Here is a 26496-nt window from a genome sequence, read left to right as displayed (position 1 = left end):
CAGCTGCTCTGAGGACAGTTTGGAACCAATCACTTCTGATTGGTCAGTGATTTTTTTTTTCCCCCCTCAAAATAGGCTATATTCTGCCACCGCATTACCAGGAAGTTGACGACAATTTCCATTTTGAATCTGACAGCTGGAGAGCGCTCGGTAGGAGGTAAAAAAACAAAACCTTCCCCAAACTACTGAGGTCCGGACCTTGGTGTTTTCATAGCTAATCACAGCCATGCTTGCACTTCTATTGTTATTTTGCACTGGCACATGTTTTCCAGTAACCAGAGATGTGATTTACCTAAACCACAGGCTCGAAACTAGTTTTTTTTTTTTACTTTTTTTGCAAAGCACTTGACAGCGCAGCGTTTCTTTTAAGCCCAAACTTCATGTAAAATCAATCATCACTTTGATTTTGGGAACATTAAGATAAAGCGCACGCTGCTCAAGTCCGTAAATCAGAAACTCCTTATCGTGAGTACCACTACAGAGCCACGAATGATTTTCTATACATAGTATAATGCAACAAGTCAAAAATAAATTGACAGGAAAGAGAGTGGAATACAATTTCTTGTAATGAATCACTACAGCACTGTTTTAAACCTGACTACCGGATAGGAACATGAATGAAAAGAGCAATAAAAAAAAACAACGCTGTACTATAGGGGAAATGGAAAGACAAGAAAAGCAATGTATAGTGATTCAACTAGAGCTGGAGGAAGATGAAGAGAAAAGGAGATAAATGTACGTTGTAACTACCATTCCCTGGAATAGGCGAGTAGGTTTAAGGTTCTGAGTCAAATTCATGATGCCATCAGTCTTCCCAAGACAACAGCCCCAAATCAGCCCCAAAATTTTTAATGCTCCAGTGAGTATGAGGTGCTTTTCCTGGTATATGGTACAACATCCACTGGTTCGCAGAGACGAAATGTGGGTTTTAAACCGAACACTACACGGTTTCTGACTCAGCGACTAATTTTGGGGCTCAGTGACTACATCATCCCCCAGCTCGGCCTCGTAACGACTGCTGGTGTAGTGTAAATGGTTACATCAGCAATACAATTTCCTGTGAGAGTTCACAGAGGTGCCGATATTTTCAAGCATGCTCCTGCTGAAAAAAAGCGTAGTTGGAACGTCTCTCAGTCACGATGAGAGTCAGAGAAGAAATCATTATGTCATGTGCAGCAGATCCCTGAATCCAGTTCCCACTTCTCTAAGAGATTATTGTGTGTGATACTCAAACGGTCAGAAATTAAAACACTAGGAAAGTCCAGTTCTCTTCCAGCCAAAACAAGCTGTCCTTCATATATTTCTATTTTTGTTTTCTATTGTTTTTTTTTTAAATATATACAAAATACTAAGAAATACACACGATAGAACGCTTTCGTGTTTATTTTCACGAGAAAGCGGGATTTAGGGATCAGGCATGCTTCAGTAGGGATCTCTCCAGGTGAAAGATTGTGTAGTTGTTTGTCAGCCTTCTTTGGGTGAGATCATGTACAAAACAACAGATCGCATGTGATTAAGGTCGTGTTTCAGAGATTTTGAAACTCATGTAATGTGCACTCAGCTTTACTTGACACGAATCTGATACAACTTTGACTAACCTTCTCGTTGTGGGGGGGCGGGCGGGCGGGGGGGGGGCAGCAATACAACTCATAAATCATCTTTCAGGATATCCAATCAACATTCGTTCATCTCCTTTGTGTTGAAAGCTCCTTCTGTTGATTTCTGCATGTTTGCCTGCCCTTTATACTCCGAAGGAAACATGACTTAGTAATAGAGGCTGCTTAATTTTTTCCATTATGTTTAAGGTAAACATACAATTATGTTATTCTGTTTATAATTCTCTTATTCTCTAAACAGATGAAATGCTGTTAGGTTTTGGTTGGCGGAGACGTAAACAGTTTCTGCTCAGTGTAGTGAGTAAGTGAGTAATCGTCTCTTAAACGTCGCTAAAAAAATGACGGAGTTGATCATCCCTTTGTTAGTTGAAAGAGATCGGTTATGTGTTGGTATTATGAGGTACTTACATTTTTAATCAGAAATTCATGAGGCTCTCTCCCATTGGACAAGCAGAGACGGATGAGCCATAATCAGCGACAGGAGAACGGCAGTGATTAATGCGGCCTCTGCGGACTGTGCAGCGGAGCTCATGATACCCTCCAGTGTCCCACTTTGATGCCTCCGCTCCCAGATATACAGCCTCGGTATTGCCTTGTAAAAGAGAAGAATTACAACACATGCTTTGATGTTGTTAGTGGTTTGAGATGTAGCCATGCAGTTATACAATCTTCCTCATCTTCGGCGCTTATGCTGTACTCTTTTGTGTACCAGATGTATGGCCCGTGCTTGGTGCTTTGTCCTGATCTGTTGCAGCGTTGCTCTAATAACACTCCGTTGCGCTTTTCACACGTTTCACACAAGAGCTGTGACATATTGCACTTGTATGCATGCATGCTGTATAAACAAACCTATACTTAAGGTGTGGATGATACACGTGTGGTCGGGAATGCAGGCATGTTGGAGGTAAGGGAAGATGCGGGTTATGAAGCAGGCAGACTTGGGGTATAAAATGGCAACTGAGTGTGGAGGATTTGCATGTCAGTTTGATGAAAATAGGTCATGATGCAGGCCACGCTGCATTTAGTATGCTGCCCATGTGTCTATTGACTTCCCGAGACCACACATAGCCTTGGATGAACCCTATTCTCCTCTCTCGCTGTCTGTCTGTCCCCCCCCCCCCTCACGCACTGTGTAATTCAACATTTCATCTTCTGAAGCTGTCTTTTTTAATCTAAGCGTTTGCATGATAGCTTTGATGCAAGACACTGCATGACTCTCTCTCTCTCGCTCTTTCTCTCTCTCTCTCTCATTTTTTAACTGGTCGTACCGTTGCCACTATTGATTTGTTGCTTTCCCCCTAAATTTCGGCGGCATCAGATCTGGGATTTCATTAAGGATCTTTATTCTCTTTGATGATCTGCCACTAGATTAGTGTGTTTTTTGTAGCCGCGTCGATGTGCGTGTTAAATCCTGCATGCTAACAGTGCGGTAATAGGCCTAGTAATGAAAATGAAAGATTGAACAGTTTATCCATCAAGAACTTCTTAAGAATATTCATCAAGGGAAAATGAGTCATGCAATAAAACAAGACGGATAGACGGAATTAAAAATCAGTAGGACCAAAAAACAACTGCATCACGTGTGTATGAACTAGAGGCTAGGGCTGAGTTCTTCCTGTCCCAGACTGTGGATTAGATTTTGTGTTGAAAATTAGCACCGGGGCTGATTTAGTCCTGCAGCAGCAACTGAGAAGGCATGCGAAATACAATAGTGGGTCCGATAAACATGAACGTGTGTGTATTTCCAAAATGCCTTTGGAGATACACACACTAGACATAAGTACACATCATCCACTCCAAGTCCAAATTACACAAAGGGACAACCGAGACAGTGTGTCCTTGGTGTAAATAAAAGAGCTGGCTAATAGCAAGTGCTGTATTTTTTACCGTTCTCCCTACTTTGTAGAGACACGGCATGATTAAGAAAAAATTACGAACGGTGCTGCCTCTTATTCAAAGAACGCTTTCTTCCTGGGCGTATGTGCGCAATTGAATACAAATACATTATTCAGAATGAACAAATAAACAGATACAATACAGAATAGGAGGCACATTATTCTTGTTTTTTTTTTTTTGTAATCAAAGCTTGCCGGAAAGTTCCCCAGGCATCTGCTTGAGGCTAGAGGTGTGCATTGGGCCTAGGATGGCACAGGACACTGCAGAAAAATCACCGGAATGGAAGGATTTTATTTTCCTATGAGTGAGCATCAGATATGAAGCGTGTCCAAAAGCAAATACCCTACATGTGATGCATTCACTTTACAATTTATCATTACTAACTGCCTAGTCAGGGTCATGGTGGTCTGACTTAGACTATTGCTGCTCCATCTTGACTAATTATGGACTTGACTGAGGTGGAGGAACTGCCAGAGCCAGAATTCACGCACCATGCTGACAGTGTTAGCGTTCCTAACTCCAGGTTTCCGAGGTTTTCCGAGGGCTTAGTGTGTATGCTTAATTAAAGAAAATTGCAGATAGTAGTATTGCGGTACATCCCTGGTGTGCATAATAGCTTTAAAGTCTTATATGATGAGACTCAACATGACATCCTGACAGAGCTTTGAGACCCAGCTCCGATGGTTTCATAATAATAATGCCAAGTTAGTGAAGTTAGGGGTCACTGAATATAATGATGCAAACATTTCGAAATAATAATCAACAAATTAGGGACGAAAGTTCTGAAACACTGTGTGATTTTGGTCATGTGTTTATATAGGCAATGAATTTAAACCTGTAGCTTGTGTGTAGGAGAAAGGAGTGACCCTGAAATTATATTGGCGAATGATAAATGAAAACATCCATCCATCCATCCATCCATCCATTGTCTATACCCGCTTATTCCTAATTAGGGGTCTGCTGGAGCCTATCCCAGTGCACATAGGGCGAAAGGCAGGGGTACACCCTGGACAGGTCTAAGTGAAAACAATAATGTGGAAAAAGATGTTGAATGTTGGAGCATGAAGCGAGGTCTGGTCTCGGTATGAGGCTGAGCCATGTCTGTGCCCTGGATTAGAGTCTGTCTGTCTCTCTCGGTCTCTCTCTCTCTGTTAATAATGTGCTCCGCCCACCGTGGCTTAGCTGAGTGATGCCTACTGACAGCACCACTTATAAGCATAGAGACTTTTGCTGACACACACATTAACACATGCACATAGACCTACATCTAGAAAGTCAGTTCCTGGTGCTGCATACACACACACACACACACACACACTCCCACTTTTCTAAACACACCTTATAGTTACAGCTTTATTTTCAATTTCATGCTGTTCCTCCTGTATGCAAGTCAGTTGAAGCCATGTGCATGAGTGTGAGGAAACATGGCCCTTTCTCAATACTCAGTGTGTATTCTAATTACAACACTGCCATACACTCTCTCTCTCTCTCTCTCTCTCTCTCTCTCTCTCTCGTGCACATCCACACACACACATACATATATTTCCATCAACTCCCAGGAAGCAGACCGCTCCTCACCGGTGTCTGAGCTGCGTCTACGAAGCTCAGCTGCCATTAGAAATAAGGTTGATGTGAGAGAGATTCACTCACTCAGGCTGTCAGCTGCTGCTGCCGTTCCTCCAAATCTTCATATTTCTCTACCGCACAGACAATAAAACCTGACGCACAGCTGTCTCGCTCTTCACTCTCTGGGCTGGCGGATGTTTGCCTTTCTCTCTAGGTGATGACGACGACGTGGTTCTGTTCTGTGTGTGTAAAAAAGTTCTTCCCAAATAGTCCATAGAGTCCATCTATACATTCACGAACCCTTCTTCTCTGACTGGCTTCAAATTTTGTTTGGAAAGATTGAAGAGTAAATGACATTTTTATTTTTTATTTCATTTGTAACTGCTTTATCCCAGACAGGTTCTTGAAGGATCATACAACTCCTAGGGGCAGTTTAGAGTGAATTAAAATATTACTCTTTCGGAGAAGAAGATTAAAACTCGAGATCTTGGAAGAACCCCACACGGGTACTGGAAGAACATGGAGAGAGACGACCATGCGGACAGAAACCCGAGTTAAGGCTCGAACCGGGGACCTTGGAGCTGTTAGGTTTCAAATTGATTCATAGAAAAGAGATTTTGATCCGAAATGCTTTAAAAATAGCTGGATTTTTGTAAAAATTAAAAATAAATAGGATCCTTGCACCTTTTACATCTGCAGTCAGGAGGTTTGGTCTGTCTTATCTGTTTCCATGTGACATTTGTACATATACTTCTCAAAACCACAGGCTTTCCTGAACTGTTTCTCTTTAGACGAATCTTCAACCACAAGTAAAGTTATAACATTTCAAAGGCTATGAAAGAAGATCGCATTGAAAAAAGCCTTTATTCCGACTGCAACACACGAGCATCCTGACAGCCGGTATCTGATTACAAACCGAATTAATTGTGTCTTTTTTCACCGCCGCGTAAAAACGTCCAACAACTTGATCAAAGCGTGACACTCTGTGTGAAGGAATCACATCAATCTAGTACAGTTTTAGACATCTTTAGGCAGACCGACTGCATTCATCACGACGGGTGTAGAATTCAGCCACGCCGACACCCGACAAGTTTTCTAAGACCACAACACATTTTAAGTACTGAACAGAATATTAATGTTAGGAGACCATGGAGTGTATTCACAGTGTGGGACTGCAGGGTTTATATGCAAGATTTTTCGAGATAAACAACTCGGTCTCAGGAGAAATTTGTACAAATTCGTACAAAGGCAGGAAATGCGGTTGGAATTCATTTTGTTTGCGTACATGGAGCGGTACGAAAAGGTATAAAGGATGAACCTGTGTCCTAAATCTAACCTTAAACTTTTTTCAAATTGTTGCGAATATAAAAGAGTGAGACTATATCGAGACTGTCATGTCTGATGTCTGCGGTGTGTGTGCGTAGGAGTGTGTGTGTGTTTGCATATCTATAGAGTGTTACCATGGTGAGGGAGGGGCGCCTGCTTCGATTTGTGAGGATTAGTTTGTAGTTTTTTCTTGTTTTAATGAAGTTCTCTAAAAGTTCTCTCAAAGACTTCACGTTCTACTGAACTTCACCCCCCCCCCCAACGTCTCCCATCTAAATGGCCCCTCCCCAGACTGACACACTCACACACACACACACATGCACGACCCAAACACACATTCCAGCATCTTCATTAGCAATTCATGAGCAGTGTCTCATTAGACACTAAGTTTTAGCATGGGCCTCTGAAGTGGATGGCTGGAGCAGTTATTAATATTTCATATGTCTCCCATCGAGGAGCTAAAAAAACGGAGTCGCCTCTCTCTCGTGCTACAAAGTCACTCAGACTCTCCTTTTTCTCCCCGTTCTCTCGTTTCTTCCCTCCGCTTCCTTTTTGTTCAATTTCACGTTCTCTCTTCTCCATTCTGTCTGCCGTGCTGACCTTAACTCAAACTGACTTAATTGGGCTGTCTTTGTTCCAGAAATGGCGAGCCGTCCTTCTCTTTTTCCGGCTAAATGTAGACCAGAGGACAGGATGGAGAGAGGGAATGAAGAAAGAAGGGAAGGAAATAAATGAAGATGATGAGGGAAAGAGTGAGAGGGAAAGACAGAAAAACAGACAGTGCAATGTAGCGCTGTAGGATGAGGGCCAGTTAAAAAAACCCAAATGATCCTTCAAACATCAACACTGTAAAAGGATGTGTGTGTGTGTGTGTGGGTGGGGGGTATGTCTGGAGTGCATGAGACAAGCAGACAGAGCATTCTGCCCCTGAAATACACTCATGCATGAATAAGTCAATAAAGCCAGCGTCTGAGTGTATTTGTATATATAAGTTCACGAGGGTGTATGTGTGTGTGTGTGTGTGTGTGTGTGTGTGTCTGAATGAGAGCAGATGAACAGGACCGACTCTGCCACTCTTCTCTGAGTCTATGAGAAGGAGAATGAGAAACAGACACACTGGGGGGAGAGAGGCGCATCCTCTAAACGACCACAATGAATATGGCGTAAGCACATAGCGAAATGTGTGTGTGTGTGTGTGTGTGTTTGTGTGTGTGTATGATGGGGAGGGAAACATTTAGACGGTCCATTGTCTCATTCTTATCCCCTCAAGCCTAATTTATCAGCTAAGACAGATTTGTGCAGTATGTGTGTCAGAAGAATTGAAGCAGTGAAGAATGCCACAGAGGAAGAGTAGCAGCACAGGATGGAACCAATTCGGAGCTGAAGACTGCAAAAAATAATAATAATAAAAACTTCAGACAGTCAACCTTCTCTCTCTCTCTCTCTCTCTCTCTCTCTCTCTCCGTCTGTTTTTTCCCCCATCTCTCCTCTTTTGACTCCTCACTACAGGCCCTCATCATGCCCCTGATCGATACCGAGATACTCTTCCTCATTTTCCGTCTCTTTCCGTCTCTTGAATTTCCTCTATTTCTTTTATTCCTCTCTCTCCTTTCAGTGCGTTATTACTACAGAGCGGCCGTGGCGTTGGTTTGTGATGCGCCTCATTGCACCTTCTCGTGCTGAAATATCATTGTTAGGGGAATCGCACAAGCTATAATGTATTCACAGTGTCACACATAATGTCACTTCCTGATTGTCAGAGAATTTCTCTGGTCTGTCTGAAGGAAACTAAACTACACACCCTCTGTAATCCCTTGAATGTCCAAACACTTCTTTGGGGCTTGTGTAAGTGGTGACTAGTTGTGTTTATCCAGCGTTACTAAGCTGCGGGACAAAAAGTTTAAACATCCCAAAACATCTAAACATCTAAACTTTCCACTGCTTTAGTGTTTTGACTTTTTAATACAAAAAAAACCCCCAAAAATAAAACAGTGGGTAGCACTGACAACTCATAGCTCCAGGGTCCCTGGTTCAAATGGTGCCTTCAAATCCTGTCAGTAATATCGTAATTAATGTACGTAGTGAACAGCCTCACAGCTGGGGACGTGTCTGTAACGAAAAGTCATGGCGGCCTAAACGGATGCTAGGATTTAAGCGAGCGTTTGCTGTTGCTGTTCAGTTCTTTACTTTCTTTCAACTACAAAAAAACCCCATCGTAATCACCACCGTCGGACTCGTACGTATGAACCTCTGACGACATTGTTGTTGTTCTTTCGGCTGCTCCACTTTCGGGTCACCGTAGTACGCATGTTTCGGTTTGGCACTGCTTTTACACCGGATGACCTTCCTGACACAACCTTCCCATTTAATCCTGGGGACTGGCACTGAGAGTTAACTCTTCAGTGGCTGGGTTAGCACCCTGCTCAGGATTTGAACCCGGGCCACCGGATCCTGCCGCTGGACCACCAGGAAACTGAACCACTGTGTGTGGAATTTTTTACGCACTCCCTGTGCTTTACCTGTGGTCCCTGGTTTCCTTCCACCTCCCCAAAGCACTGGTGGACTGGTCATTCGAAATCGGCCCTAGTGTCCCTACCTCAAGCACGGTGTCTCTCGGATAGTCAGAGGAAAGCACTTCTGTACGTGGGAGTTACCTGGAATTCAACTAATCAGTCCTGGAATTTGCTTTCAATGTGTCTCTCTGCTTTAAGATTGCTCCAAAGTACCAAAAGAGTACTAATAAAATATCATAAACTATATGGCTATGTAAATGTAAATCATATATTCTGTAAAATTTTATAGTTTAACATCATTATTTATTATTTCTGGAAGATTTCTTGGCTATTTCTTATACTGGAACCATGCTGGTAGATTTTCTTGCACTTTCTTCATGCTACCTTTTTACACTTTTTGTCTGTTCTACATGCAACCCAGGAAGTTGATAAGCTATACATCTAGTAAGACTGAACTAATCAGAAATGAGTAACATCATGGAACAGCCTGCTGGGAAAATTCCCAGTTTTTTCTGATAGACCAGTTCCTGTTTCTAGTTAGGCAACATATTTGGGCAGTGTTTGCGCCTCCTCGGGTTTTATTTCGGAAAGGAGTGACCCTTAGGGTGGCAGTATTTAAGGAGTGTGTTACGTTATCTGTCTTTTTGTAGGAGATCATATAAATCTGCTCTCTTGTTCGGGAGTTCTGTGAAAGTTTTTCACAAACACAGCAGAACTAACTGTCCCTCCAATGGAAAGTATGCTTGTAGTTGTAAGTGAGTTAACGTTTATTTACAGTTTTGTGTGTGCTTGCAGATCAGCATAAATCATTCAGTGATTAAAAACAACTAGCTAATGTAATTTCCAACTGTGGAATGTCTCTGTATTCTCAGCAGCCTCGAGATTTTGAAAATGTCCATTTTACTGTCCTGCATTGCTGCGTACCTTGGACTCTCAAGTATATTTAACTCTTTTTTACCCGTACACTGGATTTCCATATTGTGATAGAAAAATATCGGCGAGAATCAAGGGGAAGGTGTACAAGACGGTGGTGAGACCTGCCATGCTGTACGGTTTAGAGACAGTGTCACTGAGGAAGAGACAGGAGTCAGAGCTGGAGGTAGCAGAGCTGAAGATGTTGAGGTTCTCTTTGGGAGTGACACGGTTGGACAGGATTAGGAACGAGTACATCAGCTCATGTTGGACGTTTGGGGGACAAAGTTAGGGAGAGGCCAGGTTAAGATGGTTTGGACATGTCCAGAGGAGGGAGAGTGAGTATATTGGTAGGAGAATGTTGGACATGGAGCTGCCAGGCAGGAGGCAAAGAGGAAGGCCAAAGAGGAGGTATATGGATGGAATAAATGAGGATATGAAGCTAGTGGGTGCAAGTGTTGAGGATGCAGAAGATAGGGATAGGTGGAGAGAGATGATTCACTGTGGCGACCCCTGAAGGGAAAAGCCAAAAGAAGAAGAAGACACTGGATTTCCATTTAGCAGGAAGAATGGAAACTTCTTGGACATTTTCATTCAGCATAACCGAATGAATTACAGGTCTGATATAAAATGAGTCAGGAAACTGTTGGCTTCGAGTGCGAGATGTTTTTCCCCTCTGTTGGATAACCTTACACAGAATTTTAGTGGGTGAAGAAAACACCTTTTATATATTAGATGCTGATGAACAAGCACTTGTGGCGTCTAAGTAAGCAGGAATGAGTTTGATATCACCGTTTACTTTGAGGAGAGAAACGTCTGTGTGAACTTTTCTGTGAAGAAACGTCTCCTAGTAAGCTAGGTATAAACAGAAATACTTATGAAAAGCTATAAATTCTTAAAGCCCCATGTGTCTAATTTATAGGCAGCATTAAGCACCAGTGCGGAGTGAGACATGATAGTGCTGAACATGGACACAACAAAACCAGGCACCTGGGAAAAACAAAGGGTTAAGCATGAGGTGAAAGGATTCATTACATATTGATCTTTATTAAATAGCCGAGCGGTAGATATGGGCGTGGTTCAATTACACTGATGTCATGAAGAACGTAATATACAAGTTAAAAGTATGAAAAGTTTAATATTTGTGCTGCAGGTGAGTTGCGTTCAGACATTTGGTTGGCAAACACACACTAAAATCTTTTCCATTTCTCCAGATTAACATTCATTTTAACTAGCCAGGGTTAAGGTGATGAAAGCTCCATGAGCCGTTCCCACCAAGATAAGGGATTGGAAGCTAAAGTCAAAGATGGGTCACTTCCGGGAGCTTCAGGTTCCTCTGCGTCTTCACTTCGAGCCATTAGCAGCGGAGCCCATTGTGTTCGGTCCCCATCAGCTGAGCACAATTCAGTGCTGTACATCACTTCATGGGAAAGAAAATGGAGCTCTCAAAGGCATCCTTGCTTATTTGCTGCATCGCCTTAACCCTGACTATTCTTCTTTCACTCCATCAATTTTCACAGCACATTCCCTCTCCTGCTTCCCCCCTGTTTTTCTGTCACTCCTCCCCCCAAATCCTACTCTGCTTGCTGCCTTCTTTGTAAACTCTTTCAACATCTCTTACCCCTAACCCCCTTTTACACCCCCGCAAACACACACACACACACACACACACTCCTCTTGTTCCTCTGTTCTTCTCTCCATCTTCCTTTCTTTCTGTCGCTCCCTTTCTCTGCGTACTACGGTCAGGTCTCGTGGGGAAAGGCGGTTGGCAGAAAGCAGGCTTGCTGCCATAGCAACAGGAACCCTCCCTCTCCCACAGGTCTCCTTAGCAACTGGTAGCTTGGCATTGTTGTAATGAGCGGGCCCTATGTGCCAGGCTAACAGAGCACAAGTGTGTGTGTGTGTGTATTTGTATGCCGCATCTTTGTGTGTTACACATGATTATAAAGTGCATGAGCACTGAAGGCATTCTTCTACCGTGCGCTCGAACACATCTCCCGGCATCCAAGGAAAATCCCATAAATATCCGTGTGTACACAATACGCCTTTGTCCTTTCACATGAACTTGGATATCATCTTAAACTACGCCATAAAATGCATTAATCTAGCTGTGCTTTAATTAAGAATCATGCGAGTGTGCTTCCTCATCTGTTTGCTCTTGATTAAAGTGATCAACTCTCTCCATGCCCTCGAACTGAAAGAATCGAAGCGTGACTTAATTAATGATTTACTAATTAATTGTGCATGCTCTGTCTAGGACAGAGGATGACTTTGTGCAAAAACGATAGTGTTACTGTCTTTTCAATGGCTGTTTGGAAGAGAGGAGTGACAATGGGCTTGGGATTACAGGATCTATCACTGAGCTCGTTTAAATGACTTACTTCACGTGGATGGCTGATACCGGGTTACAGATTATAGATTATGTGGACATTTTCTAATTTGAAGTCAATTCTTTAATGAAAAAAAAAAACAAACAAACCGAAACAACCGAGTATGAGCTCGCGATCTCTCTAATGACTTTAAACTTGAAAATCATTAACAAATTACCCTGATCGTTTTGTTAACCAGCTAATTTAGCTAATGGCGGTGATAAACAAAACAGATACGCACATACTGAAGTATCCCACACGTTCGCCTGTGGGAAATGGAAGCTAGTTTGCTAGCAGTTTATTTAGCTAGCTTACTTCCTGAGCTAGGCATGTATTCATCGAATTGTATTAAACAGATTTGTGATTTTAGCTGCTGAAAATGTGACAATGCAAATTAAGTCATGAACCTGAAATCCTTTGTCTTCACCTGCGACAAGAGGGTGCTAGTTTATCATCAGTAAGCTAGCTAGCTACTGTATATAACTTCGGCTGAATCCAAACGGCAAATTTACAAATTTATAGATTTTAGTGAAGCTAAAGAAATACTATTCCTGGCTACTAAACATACCAAGCGATTTTTTTTTCAACAGGATTATTGTAAAATGGCTTCAAGTGTCATTATCAAGTGCCATCACCAGGAGTAAGTGAGCATAAGAGATATATGTAGTGCAGAAGTATAGTTTGAAGCTGTAAGCGTATTAACTGTGGCATCATCTGGGGCCACTTTGTCACGGGAAACCTGGCTGGACTCGTGCTCTGTTGTGCCAGCCAGCGAGATGGGAAAGTTTGGCTCATTGTGCCCTCAAAGGCTATTTTGGTATGCAGGGTGGATTTTCTGATCCCCTGCTCTGCACTCAGATGCTCTTTAATCTGTTCAGGCTATTTTTAAACGCCCTCCTTCCTTCCTCCCCCACCACACCACTCTGTCCATCTCTATCCTACCTGTTCACTCAGACTCTCACTCCTCAAGGGGGCAAGTGTAAGTCTAACTGACATTGGGCAACATTGGACGCTAACATCCAGGGGTCAGTTGCACCAGCTGAGGTTCGATTATAAGTCAGGGTGTAATGTCAGTCCTAAACTGTGCATTGTTGTGCATAATTGGTTCAAAAGTAGCACGGTGAAAATGTTAAATTGAAGTAAAATTGATCTTAGATCAAAACTGCGGCTGGTGATGGTAAAACACGTCACTCTGTATAATCCGTGTAATTTTTTTCCATCCGGTTTGTTAAGTTTTAACCGTAGATAAGGAAGCAGACCCATAAAGGTTGTGCGTCGGTTGTGCATCACTCAGCGTGGTTGAGGTGTGTGTGTGTGTGTGTAGTCATGACTCTCATGGATTTGCATTTTATACAGGAAAGTACGTGTTCTGCTTTTCTGCTTGTGCTCTAATGCAAATTTAGTAAAAAAGCAAAGGAAAATAACTTAAAACCTTAATCTGCATTGAATGACATTTATGGTAATATATATATAAAGCAAATTTGTACCTTGACAATATCTCTAATTGGATGACATTTTGCACTACTAGTGGAGCTACACTGACTAATAATAAAACAGCCCTAGTCCTATAAACTAATATAATAATATACATAATAATATTCCGATACCCTGAGGTAAACATATCCAGAATGATATTATCCTGTTATCAATATCTTGCTTTACTTTGTGAATGGTAGCATTATTCATGTTGGACTGAAATTTATTTTATTATTTTATTTTCAGTGGACGTTGCACTACAGGGTCGGTATACAATAAACTTTTACGTTAAAGCTATGCTAAAACTACAGTATGTCATTTGGTGCAACCGTTAAACATTTGGTAGCTCAAATAGTCAAACGTACTGACCACTTACGTTTACATAACGATAGAGCTACCCCTTCCTTCCTCCCTTACCCTGGGCATTGACAGACATCTCTGTGATGAACAAAAGAAAGACTGTCTGTTGTTTGAGGGTTAGCTGTGTCTTTTGTGTCTCCAAGGTTGTGATAGCAATTTGTGAGCAATTTTCAGCAATTAGCATTTCTGTAATAATAGTTATTACAGTAGTAGGTAGGCCAAATACAAAGAGATTTTGCTCACTGCGACAAACTCCTACCATTATATTCATCTAATTTATAGAGGAACAGGAAGCTGGGGCTCCAGAGAGTGAGCACAGGCTCACCTATAACTAGACAGATAAATATCACCTGGTATTTTTTCCAAATTTCTGCTGCCCAGTTTCCTGGCTTCTACTGCTGTAGTCCATCCGTCTCAAGCTTTGACATGTTGTGTGCTTTTCTTCTCAATACGGCTGTGATTATTTGAGTTAGGTTACTGTAGCCTTCCTGTCAGCTCTAATCAGACTGCCTATTCTCCCTATTCTCCTCAGACGTCTTTCATCAACAAGGCGTTTTCCCTTCCAGGATGTTTTTTGTTTTTCGCACCATCCTGTATAATCTCACAAAAGACAAAAGGCTAAATTCACTAGAAATCAGCAAAAATACATAACTTATCTGGCACCATCAACTATGCCACAGTCACAGAGATCACATTTTGTGAAGTTTTATTGAAACTCTTTGCCTGTATCTATTGTATCTGATTGGCTGATTGAATAACTACATGAATCAGCAGGTATACAGATATTCCTACCAAAAATGCCCAGTGAGTTTTATTACAATATTAACCACTGAATGAATTCTTTTCGCATCCTACCTCTCAAGACATTGCTCATTAATCCACATAGCTGTGAGTTCATTTCCCCTCAAACAAATGAACGTTGCCCGTGACATCTTCCACAGGAAGTGTATCTTTAGCATTTGCTAATTTCCATCGATTGCCTCCAGACAGGCTTAGCAGACGAGCCCTCTTTCCCACACAGAGCTCTCATTTTAACTCTCGCCGCCTGTAATATATTGCTTTGTCTCTCTGTTTCTCAAACCCCCCCACCTCCTCCTTTGCTTTCCCCTTCATAATGCACACAGCCAGTGTCTATCTTTTACCATACTTGTGCTTATCCAAAATATGTCTGGCAGAGAGAGAGAGACAGAGACCCATTGACAAGTCTGTACATAATGACTGATGGCTGTGCGTGAAGGATTAATACATAATGGTTGAAGCAAGGTTGCAAACGTTTCAGCCGTGCTAGCTGCTAAGAACACTTCAGCAATCCCTGCTTGAAAAGAATGTTCTGCGCTGTATCAAATGGAGCAGTGCACAAAATGTAAAATTGCTTTTAATGCTCCAAGGAGAGTGTTCTGCAAATTAGCACAATGCTTTCCACGAGTCCTTCATAGGAATTCAAAAACTATCCATCCACTCGTATTAGCCTGTGCAGAATACACAGAAACATAAATAGAAATCCCTGTTGAAAAACACTGAAATGACACATGTTGTGTGTCTAAACTATATGCAGTCATTATTCTCTCTTCTTTTCTGTACTAAAGCTGAAGTTTTTAAAGTAGTCCTAGTCTCGCTTTTAGGCCAAAAACCCAGCGTCCCTCATAACTCCACTTCAAGGATATATTTGATTAAGATCATCCTGAAGTCTAGATCAGTGACTATAATGTAGTTGTCTCTTGCACTGTGTTGATATTGCAGCAGCCTGGTCTAATGGATAAGATCTCAGGTAACCTCTCAGGTACAGAATCAAATCTACATGGGTTGGTTTACTTTGCTGCAAAGAAACAACTATTACTTTCCTATAAGGGCAGTTCTGAGGAAAGTGCTCTCTGCCCTCTTACACATACATGAGCTCTCAGACACTCATGATTAGTGGTGCTATGATTGACAGGGGAAAGAGACATACTCTCATGTTACCCAGAAAACACAGCCAAGTTTGCTTCCCTGGCTCCTGGCCATGCATGGCTCTGCCTTGTCAGGATTCAAACTGTGATCTTCCAAAGATAGGGCAAACATTTTTCTCTTGAGCCCTACTCCAGCAATTTTAGGCTCTTGGGATTGTTATCTTGAATAATTTCTATTAACCTGAACCATACATCCAACCAAGACAACACTTGGTTTATTGTTATGGACAGGATTAACATTGTCACCTTTTAATGGAAAATTCACCAAGGGTCAGGTTTTCATTTTAAGGTAATCACTAAACTATTTTCCTTTTTGGCTTGAAGGTTAGTTAGAGAAGCAAAAAAAAAAAAAAAAAAAAAAAAAAAATCAAGACCAAAACGTCTGACATGACACATTTGGGAGTAGAATGTTTGTGATCGTTGCCAGACAGTTTATAGTGTCCTGTTTGAAAGCCATAGACGTTTATAGTGCATAAGATCCACAGTTGAAAGATCTGTTTTGAATTTTTCAGTAATATTTCTGGCCTGAACATTTGGACCATCATCGCTCTTAGCTTAATGCCCTCCTGGCCAACATATGATCCCTCCAATCCCTGGTGCTTTACAGCAACTCCTGGGTTGACACCCAGGTGACAAACAGCCAGATTTAAGCAGGATTATCTCCAGACTTTCTGGGATTACCCTCAGTGGAGGTGTGATTGCTAGATTGCTGTGTGTGTCTGTGTGAGTGTGGTTACAAGACTGTGTATGGGTGTGGATTCCTGTGGATGAATTGATGAATGTGAGTGTCTGGTGAGTGTGTACACAAATACATATGAGTGTAATGGGAAGGGCTAGGCAGTCTGCTGACTCACATTGGACCGACAAGGTGTCTGGGTCAAACATGAGCCACAGGCTTGCTGTTTGCAGAAGGTTACCACAAGCCACACTGTGGTTGAGCAAAGCAGACTTAACAAGAGGATCTCTGTACTGTAAGTGATCACTGTTCTTTAGCATTAGAGGGAGAGATCAGAGTCACGCTATGCGATTGTTTCTAGCTCTTCAGGTGACTCAAGGTTTTGAACAACATGAACGAAGAGTCGATTCAAAGCACCCTGAGCTTCTGGTAGCTTGATGCTGATGTGTGTTCGGAGCTATAGATGGCTAGTGGTAGTCACCCAGCAAGCCTTGCAGGTTATACCTGACTTGCTGATCACCAGTCCTCAGAGACAGCTCCTGTGGCATTGTGACTGAATGATGGATGCTCCCTTGTGAGTCACCTGACAGTCTCGGATGAAACCTAGAACATCAAACTGCATTGCTTCTTTTTTGCCCTAATCCACCTCTTTCAATTCATACTTTTATCCCTAACCCGCCTCACTCGCTTCCCGCCTTTCTCCCCAGCATTTAACGCTGTAGTCATGGTTACCCCTCTGCGGCTAACGTCAGCCGTGGTGTAGCTGTCAGAGGGCTGCTTTCTGATCGCCTGACATGGGGCATTTTTCGAAGCTGTCACACCGTTTGGCTTTGATTAAGTCAGCCCCTTGCCTGCCGTGGCTGCACAACATTGGACTATTACACCAGCATGGGGGCTCATGTCATTTGGCTGAGCTGCTGGTTGAGAATAGGAGCACCTTGGAGGGGGGCCAGAGAACATAAATACCCCTCACTTATCCAATTTCTCACTGCTTTGAAAAGGAGCAGAGTCAAAGTGGCACGGTTTTTCGCCTGATAGCGTGGGCTGGAGAATCAGCCCTTCAGAAATCCCAGGAGAGAGACGGAGAGAGAGAGAGAGAATAAAAGAGAGAGAGAGAGAGAGAGAGAGAGAGGCAGGGGTTTTTTTGAGATCAGCCAACTCTGGAGCTCATCTCCAGCTCAGCTCTCTGTCGCACCATGATAATTGGCTCACCTGGGTGCCCAATATACATTCACTAATATGAGCCGTAATAGCTCTCAGAATCACTATGGAAAAACAAGATGCCTCTTTTTTTTTTTTTTTTACAAAGAAAAGAGGCGAGAGATAGATTATATGTGATCTGATAGAGGTACTTGATGAAGGTTTATTCAGTGCATATAAGTGATGCATGCCAGCGTGTGTTGTGTTTTTCTTTCTGTCTGATGGTTTTGTTTTCCTGTTTGAGTACAGGTGAAGGACAAGTATGTGAGTGATTTAGGGGGTGTGAAAAGTATGGTTATGTGATAAACAGATGGAGGAGATGGAGAAAAGGGATGAATAAGTGTGAAAGTGAGATGATGGTGTGAACCAGTAAATACTGTAACAGAGTTCTTGATGCTTAGGATGATATTCGCTAAACTAAAATCTGCTCAGAACAAAGAATGACTTCCAAACTTGTCTGTACCTTTTGTTAAAAAAAAAAAAAATTAGCACTTCTAAATGGGTCTGAGTGCAGGATTAATTCTTGGTTGATGTACTTCTCAGACTAGATTAAATGTGATAATTAGCAATATTACACACTTTGCCAAACCCAGGCTAGGACTGTAACTATGTTAATGTGTACACCATATAAATACGCAGTATAGTACACAAACGATTAATCTTTAATACCACACATTTAAGATTTATTCACTGCACTGCTGGTCATTAACGGTGTAATGAAGAGGGCTGTGTAGGATCTTAGGCTTATCCCTGTAACTGTGAGCAGAAGGCAAGGCTGAACCCCAGTTTATGGCACATGCATGTTTTGGGAGGTGGGAGGAAACCGGAGAACCCAAAGGAAACCCACACAGATGAAAGAACGTGCAGAGAGAGTAACCTGAGCTCAGGATCAACCCAGAGACCCTGAAGCCGTAATTCAGGAACGATAGGCTGCTGTGCCGCCCAGGGATATATTTCCAAACATTTGAAATGTAAGCGTATTGTATACAAACAGAACTTCTTTTGCTTCCTGCTTTCATTTCTAGCATGGATTATTCAGTGAATAAAAGGCCAATGATTTAGTAACATACTTTAGGATAGCTTTTTTTTTAGCTTTATCATTAGCATGGTGTACTTACAGTTTTATTACTGCTATTAAACATTTCATGGCTCCTCTTGTTTAGTTCACTCATTAGCAATACAACTATTTTATTTAAACCCCAAATTATCACCACTTATGCTCTACGTTATAATCTTGCGGTTCCCTTGAAGTGTAGGCTGAACTGTTATCTTCGACTTAGTCTTACAATGGATAATAATAATGCGGAAGTCCTGACAGGCAGCTATAAGTGACATGTTTTCATTTGTGATATAGAGACAGGTAGCAAGGAAACGGGAAAATATCATTTGCGTACGCGTGTGAGTCAGACAGAGGGTGTAATGGAGATGGAGATTAGTTGAGTGATACTGTACAATGATACAATGAATACAAGGATACTTTTGCAAGACAAGAGGAGGAGCTTTCATGTACAGAAACCCGTAGAATCGACGGGTTAACTTTTCCGGCGAAGGAAGCGTTTCTTTTCTTTACACCAGCAACACAAATGTGTTATTGCCATTCACATAACCACATCAATACAGCTATCTCTGCTGTCGTTATTTCCAGGAAAATTGTGTTAGGCTTCTTTTTGTCATCGTTACTGTCCATCTAGGCCTATTATTGTGCTAAATAGTTTCGGCAAAACAGCATGGCAGAGATACTATTTTGTCCACCTGACTACAGAGCTGTATGGAAAATACTATTTCGATATGTTATATATTATGGTGGTAACATCTTCAGACAAAAGGCAGTGTCATACTGAACTGCCAACCAGCCAGGAATACATGTCACTTAACTACTGGCAGCATATGATATAGCGTAAAATGTAATATGCGCATGCATTATTGCATCAGGTGTTTGAAAAATGTAATACATTTCCCAGAGTGTGTGCATTTATCAGAACCAGACATGTTTATCAGCGTGAAAAAAATTATTATTCTCTACCGTTACTCTTCATATCTACACATAACTCAATATCGCTACTCTACCAAGTTCCAATACACCGTGCTTTTACTGTACAACATATGGTAGACGTGTTCCCTGTACAAGGCAATTAGTTATGTACATTGGTGTAGCTCTTGACGAACAACAAGCAGCCTGTCTTTACCTTGTCCTAAAAGGAACTTCTAGTTGATCAAATTTTAATTACTCAATTCTCAAAAAACAAAAACGAAAAGAATTCCCAATTATTCAGTTGCAAGAAACAAACCCATGTTTACTTCATCTGTTCCTGTGATCTAAATATGGTTTATCTTGGCATTGGAAACAGCCCCCTCCTCTCTTTTTCTGTTCTCTTTGTTCTGGTGTTCTTCCAGCACAGTAAGCATGCCAGAATCACACCTCTCTCCCTCTCGCCTCTCTCGCTGGCTCCCTGTCATATTTGGAGGCCTGCAATCGATAGGGGCGTCTGCGATCATGTTGCCACGTGTGATTCATTTGGGTAACCTTGGCGACGGTTTGATGTGCTTGCTGTGGCGTGTGTGTGTGTGTGTACATGCATGCGTGTGTGCATGACTCGGTTGGCAGTGGTGTGAGTCAGAGAGAGTATTTGCTGCGTGGAGGAGCTGCTATATCGATCTGCTTCTCAGTGCTTGCCACGCTTTACTAGAACAGCCGTTTGATCTGAATGATTAGGATGATTAGGAATGATTAGCTGCTTCTAAATTATTATTAAGTCTTTATATCAAAAGTTGATGCATATTGGTCAAATGTGTGCATTGTACCTGAGAGTGTGTTTATAATACATCTAGAATAACCAGTTAACATATTCAGTTTCTAATGCATTTGCCCCTGAAGTATTATTGAACAACCAGTTTTCCAGTACCAATTTCGTAGCCTTGTTAAATAAAGATATTTCTAATTTTAGATTTCTGTGATCTAAAATGTAAAAGCAGTCAGTGCCATGAAGGACAATTATTCTGGACAGAATAATAGATTCCAGTTAATTGATTCCAGTTAAAAGGCCTTGTACATTGTATTTTTGCAGACAAGATGTGATTTTTGCAATATGCGTAGTATTAAATGTTTAACAATCTGTTTTTGTCTTTCTTCCCACCCCATTACCCATAACTGTTTCTGCAGAACTCCATTCGCCACAACCTGTCCCTGCATACCCGCTTCATTCGTGTGCAGAACGAGGGAACAGGCAAGAGTTCATGGTGGATGCTGAACCCAGAAGGTGGAAAGATGGGAAAGGGCCCTCGTCGGCGGGCTGCCTCCATGGACAATGGCACAAAATACCTAAAATCCCGAGGCCGAATAAGCCGAAAGAGGGCAATGGGGATGGGCCGAGGACTTGGCGCTGGACCTGGCATCCAAGGGTCCCCAGAGCATGGTAGCCCAGCTGGGAAGGGTGGCATGGGAGTAGGGAGTGAGGAGTTTGATGCCTGGGCAGACCTGCATTCCAGAACAAGTTCCTCTGCATCCACATTGAGTGGCTGCCTATCACCAATCGTGGCCGAAGCAGAGCCAGATGAACCAGAGGAGGGAGGGCTGTCCTGTTCAGCTTCCCCTCGCCTCTATCCGAGCCCCACTAGTACCAGATCACCGGCTTTAGGCACAGGGGGCCACTGTCCTTCAGTAGAGCTCCCTCAATTGGCTGACCTTACTGGAGCCATCAGCTTGGATGAAGACTTCTCTCAACCACAGCAACTCAAGTGCAATGGCTACCATTATGGACCAGGCCCCAAGGGGGAAACATCATACTGTGGTACCGTCTATGGTCAGCCTTCCATGAGTATGCTGAGGCACCATGCCCCTATGCAGACTATCCAGGAAAACAAGCCAACCAGCTTCCAGCGCCCCCTTAGGGCTTACTCAGAGAACAATGCTCTGGAGAGCCTATTAGCTGGTGGACCACAGTACTGTGGGAAGGACATGGTAGTCGGGCAAGGTCAAACTGCCCATTCACTAATGTCACAGTCTAATGGCATTGTGCACTCTCATGGCCATGATCAGAGCTGTAGTCACAATCACAGCCAGAATCCCAATCCCAATCAAAACCTTCACAACGATCATGGAGCAAACCATAAGCAGAACTCAAGCCTTCATCACAACCAAAATCCCAACAAGCATCTTCCAGATCTAGACTACAACCATGGTTCCAAACATCACCCTGCTCATGACTATGGCCAACCTCACAAGCAAAACCATAAGCTTAACCCCAGCTCTAATTCAAACCACATGCACAGCCATATGCAGCACAGCAACTCAAGGCAGTCAACTCTCTCTCCCAGAGTCAACAATGATATGTTGCAACCCTACAACCACAAATCCTCCAATCCGTATGGCCCTCGTGCCCACCTTCCCTCTACCTCCCTACCCCCTAACCCAGCCGGCTTCATGGATGTGCCCCAGGACCCCTCCTTTATGGCGTCTGCACCACAAACCCGCCATCAACCTTACCCTGGTGCTCAACACCAGGGCCTGACAGAACCCTGGCATGTATACTACCACTACCACCACCAGTCAGCCCAGAATGGCAGTCACCAAACTGGTCACCACCAGCCACCTCACAACCGACTGCAGCAGTCAGAGATGGATATAGAAGTCCATCAGAGCAGTCTGGATGGCGATGTGGAGTCTGTCCTTCTCAACGATTTCATGGACTCTACAGAGGGAATGGACTATAACTATGACGGATCACTTTCACAGGGTGTTGGAATGGGAATAGGCTTGGGAATCGGAATGGGGATGTTCACAGGGCCTCCGCAATCACATAACAGCCAGAGTTGGGTTCCTGGGTAACACAAACACTTGATTTGGAAAACTTTAACCGTAGGATCCAGTGGGAGCTGGGGTGGGGTCTGATCAGGTCAGAACTGATTTGACTGTGATTTATTTTTGCTCAGAGAGCCAAAAGTACAAGAAGGCATTTTAAGGACATATAGTTGCTGGTGTCAGTGCAGTCATTTTGAACGTAGAGTTCTCCATAAATATTCTTCCTCTTTCTTCTCTCCTTCTCTCTGTGGATTAATATAATGGCATTCTTCAACCAAGTTTTGTCCTATCTCTGTCCCTCAGTTTACTCTTTAATATCCATAACATCTTTCCGGTCAAAAGCTCTCAAGCACTTTACATCTATCTCCCTAAATTCAGAGGCAGTAACAGCCACTCTGAAACCAGGGGAATCGTATTGTTTGCTGGTTCGCTGGGTTTTATGTATCCAAATGATTCTGTTATCCTTGCAGAATGAAAAAAATTGTGGTGTTTTTTTTTTGTTTTGTTTATTTTTTATTTTTTTTAAAGGATGGAGAAATAAATATCTGTACTGTCAGGCAGTGTTGTGTACATGTTGGTCAGGGTTGTGTGTGTGCGTGTGTGTGAGCGTGTGTCCTCGTCCCATGCAGGTTCATCGGATGTCCCTTTTTTCCATATGCTAGGACAGTCATCCATCAGCTCCACTTTATTGATATTCAGCACATCGTTTTTATTCTCCAAAGTAATGCAGCAGCTATGCATCACTACTCCAAATCGAATGTGGCACTCAGAGTGTCTTTTTTTTTCAGGCAAACCAGCTTAATGTGTTTTGGCTAGAGTGATGATTGAAGTCACTCTACAGCAAATGGTGGGGAAGAAGAGAACGAGAGGTGGAGAGGGAGAGGGAGGTAGCCATAGACATAGATATGGAGAGAGAGAGAGAGAGAGAGAGAGAGAGAGGAGACATGCAAATAATACCCTGTTCCTCTTTCTCTCCGTCTGTGGATTTATGTAGCTTTCGCTGTAATGAGATAAGGAACGATCCGAGGCTACCACACTTCCTGAGCGAGGCTCTTTCCAGTGGCCAACTGTACTGTGGCAGCCTCATATGATCTGAAGCACTTTGAGCTTCAACTTTACTGGGCCTTTTGTTTACATTAGCATACTGCATTACCATGATCCTATGCAGTGTTACTTTAGATAATCAATGCTGATATATCAATCATGAAGCCTCATTAACCCTCATTAACTCTGCACTCTCAATCCTAATTCGACATCGTGCAGGAACTTTGCAGAAAGTAACCTTAAATGACATTCTGTTGCATCAGCTTAATAAAGTAATTGGTTATAGTGTGGTGATAACATTGCCAAAAGACAAAACCATAAATCTAGACTTCTGAGAAAAGCTATATTACACTGCCTTCAGAATAAACACTAGTGAACTGCATGCTAATTAGCACAATCAGAAAATGGGGTGCTATCTCCCTTTCACAGACGAACTCCTGTCATATCCTCTTCATCCACTGATTACACTTAGGGGAGATAGAAGTAATTAAGTGCTTACCAAGAAGGATGATTTGTGTGTATTTTCGATTTTGAAAAAGCTTTTACTTTCGCCATCATGCTACCACCTGAGGTATGTCACCTCGCAGCCCTCCATTCAGACGTCTCATCGCTAATGGCCACATCTCGGACATATCTTTCTTTTTTTGTCTTTTACTATAGATGTTATGTAATTTTGTGGGGGTTTTTTTTGGTAGGGGTGGGGTGGGGTGGTGTTATACGTTTCAGTATGTTCCCCAGTGAGTGGGGGAATCTGATTTCTCATGATGCTCGATCTCAGCACCTCCTCATCGGGTACAAGTCTCTAGAAAAGTAGAGCAAGAGAGATAAAGGGAGAGAGAAGGATAGAAAAAAAGAGGAACGAGTGGAGGAGACTGATCGATAGGCTGACAGAGAAAGACGGATTGGAGAATGAATGAGTTGAAAAGGAGAGCAATAGGTTGCTAGGAGGAAAAAAATGAGCTCAGAGAGATATATAGATAGAGAGAGAGACAGACAGAGAGAGAGAGGAGAGAGTGTGAGTGTGTGTTTCCATCAGAGTACCTTCCCTCAGCAAAGCTGTTTGAATCAGGCCAAATGTCAAGTGCCTCTCTGCAGCTTTTCTTGCACACACTCTGATCAGATAGCCAGCCTTCTCCCTCTCTGTTTGTCTCTCTCTCTCTCTCTCATCTCTCTCTTTACCACTGAGGACAATAAAGCCTGTCTTCATCTGCCATCTTTTTTCCCCTCTGCCTTTCTTTATGTTCTTGGTGACCGGCGCTCTATCATTCCCCCAACCGTGTTTTGGTCCCTGACCCCATGTCTGCTTCTGTGTAAAGCTTCTTGTGTGTGTGTAGCACAGTGGTGTATCTGAAATGACTATGGAAATCCATTGAGGTTGTGCCCTGGTATCCACTATGCCTGGCTAACAACAATATGATTATACAGTTTATATTTATTGGGTAAAAAAGATGGGTCTGTGGGTGAATCTGCGGAACCCCTGAATCTCCTGTCATCTTTATTATCGAATCATGATGTTATTACATTTTGACTTATGTTTCCTCCTGTACAAAATCTGTATGGAGAAGAAAAATTGTATAATAATTTTTGACAAAAAATCTTGGTTTTATTTCTTTTTTAAAATGATGTATCTGCTCATCTGGTGATTGTAAAATAAAAACAAAAGACCGAATTCTCGCTCTGTGCTATTGTATTGTATGTGTGTGTATGTGTGCGTATATATATATATATATATATATATATATATATATATATATATATATATATATATATATATATATATATATATATACATATATATATATATAATGTCATGGTCAGGGTCATGGTGCAGCCAACGCAACACTTGGAGCAGTGCAGGTATACACCCTGGATGAATCGTCAGTTCAGCATAGGGCACTACACACACACACACACACACACACACACACACACACACACACATACTCTTACACCTAGGGGCAATTTAGAGTAGCCAATTCATCTACTGACATGTTGAGAACCCAGAGGAAGCCCACACACACAGAGAACATATTAAACTCCAGACCTAAGTGTAGGTTCGAATCAAGGACCCTGGAGCATAGCCATGTATATATGTATCTAAGCCATGTTGTACATTCTGTGTGTGTGTGTGTGTGTGTGTGTGTGTGTGGTGTGTGCCTCTGATAAGGCTCGTTAATGCCCCAGATGCTGTGCCATAGCTGTGTTTCTCCCAGTGGAAACATTCTCACTGAGGGACTGGCTGCATCTGCACCTCCATACTGTTCGCGCTCTCTCTCTCTCTCTCTCTCTCTCTCACACACACACACACACACACGGCTGCTCCCCTAATCGACTCTGCTCTTCCCAGACGCTGACCCGGTACCATAGACACTTCGGCAAGAGTGAGAGACAAATTAGAGAGAGAAGCACCAGATGCCATCTGCCCATCTTTGCCACTCTTGCTTCCATGGCACCTGGGAAAAAAATGCAACTGGCACCCCCTTGAAATTATCTATAGCTTCCTTTAAACCTGCTTTTGAAATCCGTTCAAACAAGGTCAGCATGTGATAGCTGGAACGATGGCTTAGGAAAGGAAATCAGATCTCTGATTAGCTCCGTTAATGGCTTCAAATTGTACACTTGATTTCCATTACACAGAAAGAATAATGCCAAGCTGGCATCTCCACCAGAACTCATATCATCGAACACACCAGTTAGAAGTAGACAATGGAAGTTTTTGGAACGACATACCACTTGTATTTGGAGAACAGGATTTGTCTAAATGGCATGTGCCGGCGAGCCAAGCTTTTTTCTTTTTT

At 42.5% G+C, this 26496-nt stretch overlaps 1 protein-coding gene across 1 annotated transcript in view; it reads left to right on the top strand.

Annotated features, from left to right (window-relative positions):
- The window catches only part of foxo6b (forkhead box O6 b), a 32132-nt gene extending 6772 nt beyond the window's left edge, over positions 1-25360 (top strand). Inside the window, exon 2 of the mRNA XM_058405355.1 lies at positions 21017-25360. Within this exon, the coding sequence (XP_058261338.1) occupies positions 21017-22681 (1665 nt within the window). The 3' untranslated portion in view covers positions 22682-25360. The remainder of the gene's footprint in view (positions 1-21016) is intronic.
- The last annotated feature ends 1136 nt before the right edge of the window (positions 25361-26496 follow it).

This window comes from Hemibagrus wyckioides, linkage group LG12 (genome assembly GCF_019097595.1).
Source record: "Hemibagrus wyckioides isolate EC202008001 linkage group LG12, SWU_Hwy_1.0, whole genome shotgun sequence".
In the NCBI taxonomy this organism is placed as follows: Eukaryota; Metazoa; Chordata; class Actinopteri; order Siluriformes; family Bagridae; genus Hemibagrus; species Hemibagrus wyckioides.
The sequence above is the reverse complement of the archived record's forward strand: the minus strand, read 5'-3'. Positions and strand labels throughout refer to the sequence as shown.